Source organism: Gavialis gangeticus, unplaced genomic scaffold, assembly GCF_001723915.1.
Source record: "Gavialis gangeticus isolate Ggan-Ray unplaced genomic scaffold, GavGan_comp1, whole genome shotgun sequence".
NCBI classification, from domain to species: domain Eukaryota; kingdom Metazoa; phylum Chordata; order Crocodylia; family Gavialidae; genus Gavialis; species Gavialis gangeticus.
The window spans coordinates 198442710-198451208 of NW_017729032.1; the positions used below are offsets into that span (position 1 = coordinate 198442710).

At 39.1% G+C, this 8499-nt stretch overlaps 1 protein-coding gene across 1 annotated transcript in view; it reads right to left on the reverse strand.

Moving 5' to 3' along the window:
* The window catches only part of LOC109302303 (cilia- and flagella-associated protein 47-like), a 354798-nt gene that overhangs the window by 127918 nt on the left and 218381 nt on the right, over window positions 1–8499 (reverse strand). Inside the window, exon 33 of the mRNA XM_019523865.1 lies at window positions 2123–2318. Coding sequence (XP_019379410.1) covers window positions 2123–2318 — 196 coding nt within the window. The remainder of the gene's footprint in view (window positions 1–2122; window positions 2319–8499) is intronic.

The following is an 8499-nucleotide window of genomic DNA, read 5'->3' on the forward strand; positions in this document are numbered from 1 at the left end:
CTATTTAGCACTGGGGAGGCCACATCTGGAGTACTGGGCTCAATTTTGGGCCCCCCATTACAGAAACAATGTGGACAAATTGGAGAGACTCTAGCGGAGGACAGTGAAAATGCTGGGGGAGGCTGGGAGACATGATTTATGAAGACAGGCTGAGGAAACTGGTCTGATCTAGTCTGGGAAGGACAAGACTGAGAGGAGATTTAATAGCTGACTTCAACCACCTGAAACAGGGGTTCAAAAGAGGGTGGAGGTAGGCTGTTCTCAGTGGGTGACAGAACAAGGAGCAATTGTCTCAAGTTGCAGAAAGGGAAGTTTGGATTAGATATTAGGAAAAACTCTCACTAGAAGGGTACTAAAACATTGGAACAGGTTACCCAGAGAGGTTGTGGACTTTCCATCTTTGGAGGTTTTTAAGACCCGGCTAGACAAAGCTTTGGCTGGGATGATCTAAGTGGGATGGTCCTGCTTTGAGCAGGGGATTGGACTAGATGACCTCCTCAGGTCCCTTCCAACCCTAATTTTCTATGACTCTGAGATTCTGTGACAATGTACTGTGGACATGTTATGAGTACCTACATATCCCCTACCATCTAGGCCAGGGGTGGCCAACCCACGGCTCCGGAATCCAAACTTCCAAGTCCAAACTGAGTAATGTGCTCGTTGCAAGCAGTCGTGTCCCTGGAAGTTGGTCACCGTGTGCTTGTGCAAAGATTCAAGGAGATGCATATTAACTTCTGAAAAGCCGCATTGGGGCTCCGAAGCTGCGGGTTGGCCACCCCTATTCTAGGCTAATGTAATCATTTGGAAGACCATTTTCATGGACAGATGATACAGACAGCACAATGCTAAGATGTGAAAAAGGGGCCCAACACCCCAAATAGAACCACACTTTGATTCATAAGTGAGGTTGCTACTGTCAAATGAGAAACTACAGGGTACCCTCAGATAGGAGAATATTGGCCTGATATACAGTAAAAGCCCTGTTTTCCAGAATGAGTGGGGAATAGGGGGTGCCAGTAATCTAAAAATATCAGTTACCTGAGGCACAGGGGTTTCCGGCCACATGTGGGGGGGGGGGGGGGGGTGGCAGTGGCCATATGTGGAGCAGTGCAGGGTGATGGATAGTGGTGGCAGTGGCTGCTGCATGCCAGCTTTCTCCCGCCCCTGTATCTGGCCAGCTGGCCAGAAATTCCGGTTAATAGAAACACAGGTTAGTAAAATGCCAGATAACAAGACTTTTACTGTACTGTACTGGACGCATTTTTATAGGACACATGGATATTTGTGAATTACATAAAATTCTAGGTAGTCTACAAATAAAAATAACTCAAATCTCTATGGGAGAGTTCCTGTATTGCACTACTTTAAGCATACCCAAGATCTGTAACATAAATGCCTTTCTCCTAACGATGAAAATGGCCATGGAAAATGTAGCTGTATTGAAGGCATCAGCTGCAGCCTGTAAGGAAGTTCATGTCACTTAACTAACCGTCACAAAATGAAATAAACTTTTCTCTGGGGGCCTCATATGGCCCCTTAGGGTACAGCAAAATCAGTAGCCCCATATTTTGAGTGGTCATCACCAAAGAAAGGTCATCACCACACATTTTGAGACACTGCCCTTTTTGTGAAGTGGCTTTATTTAAATCCTAAAGAGTCAGGGTCAGTCATATTTCCTACCTGGTACTTGACTTTAGCCATAAAAAAAATCCCATAAATACTCCTTACACTTAGCAGCTAAATGTAACACTACCTACACTACAGAACCAAATATTCCACGTGCTTTCTGCAGTGCCTTAATGTGAATATTGCTATCACATCTGTCATGCAGCCACAGGTGGAAGGAAGGAACCAGGATAATTAGCCTTCTCCATAATATATGCTCAATGTCATAGAGCATGGAGGAGGGGCAAAGGCATATAGAGGCAATGCCCATTTGAAATAGCTGGTAAAAGGTTCCAATTTTGAGCAAATGAGCATGTATAGTAGAAATAGAATTATTATGGACATTTATACAAAGAAAAAACATGCTTTCAGTAGCAAACTGTGACAATGCCCTTAAGATATAAAGAAACACTACTCAGAGAAAGAGCGAGAGAGAATAGCTGAAGAATTTCTTCACCTTTTTGACAGTTTTTCCACACAATTTTTCGGTTCTTTTCATAATGTTTATTCAGCCATGTAAGGAGGATTCTTTCATATGAAGAATATATATTACTGGATGAAGGTTCAGTATTTATTCTTGGCATGCTTGGCATGGTTTCTGAGCCAGATAAATTACTGATATTAAGTGGTGAAACACGTGGAAGGACCAACACCTGAAATTAGAAAAATATTTGCAGTAAAAAATTCTATTAACTCAAAATTATAGTTACTACAATATAAAAATGAAGTAATGTTTTGAACACAGAACTACTTTCACTTTTAAAACTTTTATAGATTCCAAATTAGCATAAAGGCATTTTGCATAAGAAGGCAGAACTGTTGCCAGTTTCCATCATCCTAGAGAAAAATTTATCATTTTTACTACATTTAAGTTTTGTTTGCCCAGGAAAGCTTTGAAATCTTTCTCTGAAGGTTTTCCAGAAGAGGTTGGTTGACAAAGCATTTATTTGGGATGTTCAGGAATAGTCAATCCAGTATTTGTGCAGGGCATGAACTGGGTGACCCTTGAGGTACCTTGCAACCCTATGATTTTTTCATAATGTAGTTTCTAAACAGAGAAGAGTAAGAACATTAAATCACTTCTTCAAAATGCCAAGAAAAAAAGTATAAAATCAGGGGTACAAATTCATCTCTGCATACTGCTAGGTTGGTCAGGTGCTGCCAGATCCAGGCATCGGAATCAGAGTCTAGACACTTCTGGTCCGCTGTGATTGGATTCAAATCAGGTCAGACTCTGCCCCCTCCCAGACCTAAATTACACAGACCCAGTTCCCACCATACACGGACCTGCCATACCTACCATGTGATTCTACAGATAGAAATGTAATGTTTGCACACCCTTGGTTACCAGACAGCAAATGAAATATCAATATATTTTTTACAGCATACTTGCAAATTATACTATGACAGCCCTGACAATGAAGCTGGAGATGACAACAATGAATGTGTAATACTATCTCTTCCAGAATTTGCACAAGCACTAGAAACTGGGAAAGCATATGGTGAAGAGTCAGTCAGATGCCAATGACTTCACAGACACAGTTAGAAAGCCAGAACAGCTGATGTCAAAAAGAACATACTTTTACACAGCTAGCCATTAATAGTCAGTTTCTTCTATGCATGTGTTTTTAATACAGTGCTTATTTCCTCAATTTTGTAAACAGACAATGTCTGGACATACTGTACCATACGTACTCAAACATAAAACAATCCTGAATATAAGACAACCTCTCAATAATTAGATTCTATATATGGAATATTTATGCATTTGTTATAATTTCCCAGATACAGAATCTTATTCTTGCAAGTTTGCCTTGAATTTGTCCCCTTCCACTGCTACAGCAAGGAAAATAAATCTAGGGGGTCAAGTGGCCCCATTGCCCTCTGCTCCTCCCACATCCCCACTTCTTCCCCCACCCTTAATATCAGACCTGCTCTCTGCAAGCATATCAAAGTGAGAGGCAACTTTGAAAACAATGACTTTGAAATAAAGATGCCTGGAATTTGCATAAAAGCAAATTACTATGGGTACCAATAGACTTTGTTCATTCAGCATTGATGCACTTTACTTTTTTGAAACTACTACAACTTTTAGAACAGGTACTTCATAAACACAATTTTAAACAGCCCTCTTATACCTACTCATATACAGTACAAACTATGCATGATACTATTCCAAAGCCAAAACGCTTAATTTACCACATTAAGCTGGGCCCCAGCACTCAACAGCATTTCAAGCCATGGTGACCCCACTGCTCAGCATGTGTGTGTGTATTCCAGATGCCCTTCACAAAGAATCAATGTGCTAATTAGCCCCCCACTCATGACTGGAACTGGGCGTTCTTGTCATAAGCTCCGAGTTGTTCCAAAAATCTACATTCAAATGAGGTTAGAGCTTCCTAGTCTGACTTCACCTTAGGGAGGCTAGGGCACAATAATCATGTGCACCAGGCTGAGAGAGGGGGCAACAGAGGGATTCTGGGTGAACTGTTTGGGGCCCCATTTTTTTACCAGGCATTTAAGGCACATGAAAAAACCAGAATCATTGGAAATGGGAAAGAAAGGTGCAGCTCAGTTGTGAGAGAGAAAAGAAAGTAGAAATGTATTCCATGTAGTAGTTCACCATGACTTGAAAAACAGTCAGTGCTCAGGGGGACTGCATACAACAGGCACTACCATATATATTATTCAGGTAGACTGCACTAACATATCCTTGTTCCCATCAGTATGTGTGTCCAGAGATCTACAGTCTTGTATGGGCCATAAGTTTTATAATCACATTCAGTGCTGGCTACATTTAATCAACATCGTATTTGGTTTCCACTACTGAGCATGTGCTGCTTTTGGCAGCAGTTTAATGACAACCAGTGTATTGAGTAAGGTTTCCCTGTATGCAAAGGTATGATGAGGACCCTCCCTCCCCCTACCACCCTTGCTGTTTAGCGGGGGGAAACCTCATTTTGTATTTGAGTAAATACAGTACCTTGGTAATAATGTGCTTTTTTCACTGTAGAAAGTATGGTACATCTGAATTAAAATATACTGTGGGACCCAATAGCTTAGGAATTGGTAGTACTTTATTTGAACAATAGATATTTATAAATTGACATGGAGATCCTATAATGGTATGATAAGATCAGAAATGTTTTTGAATTGCTATTTCACGAAAGATGAATATTAGCATTATTGCATTACAAAAATATCTGTTTGCACCTGTGTCACAATCACCTACATAAAATACGTTGTGCACTCCATGACTCACTGTAACAGCTGATTGGGCATGGTTTAAGTATGGGAACTCAAAGCCTACTTTTCCCCCATGCTTGGGGGAAGTAGCTATCATTTAAGATCTGGTAAAACTTCTCAGTCTGGCTTTATCACCAAAGATGTAACCAAAGGCATTGAGACCAGTAATACAATCTTTAGGATCCACAACGCTCTCTTCATTGAGAAGGACTACCTTCTTTTGGCATGTGATAAAAAGTGAAACAATTTTTTGTGCATTTTTCTGTACATAGATGTGAGAAAATCTAATGTCTCCATATTGCCCCTATTACAGTAGTATCTGAACACCATACAACTATTATTGTATTATTATTTCCATTTTAGGGATGAGAAGCTGAGGTATTGACAGACTAAGTCCCAGACCAGGGTATAAACTTGGATTCCCCAAACAAAAGGTTTGTACTTTAATCACTGAACCATCTCTCATCTTGGGGTGACAATTAAATCTAGAAATCATGTAGTTCAAGTCACCTGAGGATGACTTATCCTCCCCAAAAGAGACTTTTTGTAGTCAGACTTTGGAAAAGATTTCATCTGACTTTAACAGAATTGAACTTTCACCATGTGAGGATCCTGGAGAATTTATGTGCAGTTTTACTTGTACTAAAAACAATGGTTGAGGAGAAACAGAAGAATAATTTATAAACCACTGTTCTCCAGATGGGGACAGACAACCATATATGCCAAGTCAAAGTCATCTTAGACATCTGATAGCATAAACAGAAAGCCATAATGCTTTTAACTGACACAGAAGCCCTGAGATCCCAGAAGATCTTGAAGAATGTAACAGAATAGACTATTGTTTTTGCTGCCAGTTTTAATGAGAACAATTAATGCTGGCAATGAGAATTAAGAGTGATATTAGGAACCCTCTTCTACTTTGAACACAGAAAATCTCAGTTAGCAGTTATCTTGAGACTGAGAAAGGATTACTTCAACGATACCATCCTCTGGTTTAAAAAAATTGAGTAGTTATCTATTTTTCCTAAGGATGTCCTAGAATGCTTGCTCTTGGCATTTTGAAGTTAGCCTTTAATAGAACCAAGTACACAGAATCCATGAAGGCAGAAAACTGAAATACTGCTGGATATAAAATGTGTGAATAAATCATAAAAATAAATAAAAGTTCCCAGCATATTTAAGTTCCTTAGTATCCACACCTACTGCATTAACAATTACTTGCACCCAAAACAATACTGCCCAGATGGAGATTTGGAAGATTTCAACCTTACAAGGAAAACAAGTTAACTCTCATTCTGCTAAAATAGAATTTCCAGATGCAAAAAGGCGGGTGAAGAGAAGAGGAGAATAAATGTAGTGTTGCCTGCTTTCCTCTAAAAAAAACACTGTCTGGACATATTCATATCACATGGTCCTAGATTAATGAAGATTGGTACTACACTGACATTACCAGCATAACAAATCATGGTAGCAAGTCCACTGAAGAGGTCTATTTGATTAGATCTGGACACACAGAAGTCATAAATGCTTATAATGTATTACTTAATTTCCTGTTACTAGGGGGAAAAAAGCAGGTTGCATATTCATTCTCTACTTCCTTTATTATATGCAACAAATATCTTAACCTCCATCTCAAATTTAATAAAAATGAAATGTGCTTCAAAAATACTGAATTCAAATCAGCACAAAAATGTGATAATGAAACAGATTTGAGGCACAATAGTAACTGTTGTTTTTGTATGATACATCCATATTAGAAGATTGTGGAATTAAGTCCAAAAATGCTCTAGTCCTTGTGCCAATAAAAAGCTGAATAATAACATTTATAATTATGAAGCTAAATATGATGTATATCCTAAAACCTTCATTCTCATTTCTGTAAACAGCATCACCTCTCCCCTTAAAACTTTCTTCGTCTCCTGTCATCTGATTTAATTACTCTTGTATACTGGTCCTTACAGTCTGGGTTCTATTCTTTCCTCAGAACATGCTTGAATTCATAAGACATGTGTATCATATCTTTCCCTGACAGCTTTGTTGCTATAGAAATTATTTCTACATCGAGAACTTCAGCTATTGGAGCATGTGAAAAGTATACTGGTTTGTATTTAGTGTAAAATAGTCTAAAGTAGCAATAGAATTCTTTAAAAATAAAAGTTGGACAACTCATTGAAGCTGAAGAAATTCCCTTTAGTATTTGTTGTAATATTTAGAGCTGCTCTTCAGTAAGGAATTATTGTATTTATTCTAATCTTGCTTGAATTCAAGTTCTTAAAAGGCTAGCACTGCCAATTATAATCTCTTTTCAGTTTAATTGGATTGTTTGGAAAGGAACTGAGCATACTTTCCCATCTTCAGAATTTATCAACATGGCATCAAAAACTAAATTATACACATTCATGTGTTCTTATAAGGGTATTAGTGTTGCTATGTTATCTTTACTTAGTCCCATGATGCTATGCATGGTGATTATGAAATTAAAATGTACCAAAGAACTCACAATTGAGATCAGACAGTAGATTAAACTGGGAAAGACGACAGAATGGAGGTCAGGAAAAGTTAATGAGAGAGGCATTTTATCGTGAGCAGCTTCTATGTTCTAATATTTTTTAAACTGAATGCTAGCTAGGGCAAAAAGGAAGGAACAAAATAAGAACATAGATCATACAAAACAAGTCATTCGCCTAGAATAGGGATATTGTTATAGCTTTAAAAATGAGAAGACCAAGGAAGCAAAAAGGCACAGGAGGTATAAGAGTACAAGGAACAAAATAGGCCAGGATACTGACAAGGGCAAAGTTTTAGAAGTGATAATAAGAAGATTGAACTTTATATGCAATAAGAGAGAAAGCCACTAAATAGTCTCAAAGATAGGGGAGACAAGGTTGCAAAAGCAGGAAAAGAAAATCTGAAATGCTGAACTTCATCCAGCTACATTTTGATATTTATACTATAAAAAACAAAAAACAAGTAATGGAGTATAACCATTCAGTTAGTTTATATAAATGCATGTTATTACTGCTACTATGAAATCTTGCGTCTCTGTGAAGCCATTAATATCTAAGGGCACTTTTACACATGCTCCGTGGGGGTAGGCTTTAAATAAAGCAGTTCCAAGAGCCGCTTTAATTACAGTGCCACTACATCTCCTGTATCAGCTTCCCTGTGCTTAAAAATGGCAGCAAGGGTGCTTGAACCAAAGCTCATTCGATGAGCTTTAGTTCAAGTGCCCCTGCTGCCATTTTTATGTGCAGGGATACACAAGATTCAGGAGGCTGCTTGAGCATGGTAATTGCCATGCTCCAGCAGACTTGATTAATAGAGTCTGTCCAGAGGTGGTGCAATCACCTACCCTGGAAATCTTCAAAAGGAGACTGGACAGTCATCTTGCTGGGGTCACCAGACCCCACCTGTCATTTTTTCTGCCTGGTGCGGGGGGGGGGCTGGACCCGATGGTCTTCTGGGGTCCCTTCCAGCCTTACAATCTATGAATTTGAGTCTGCTCCAACACGCTGGAATTCCAGCATTTCAAAGCAGCCTCTGCACTCCTCTATAGGCGCCCTAACGTGCGATCCTAATATGCCTTCT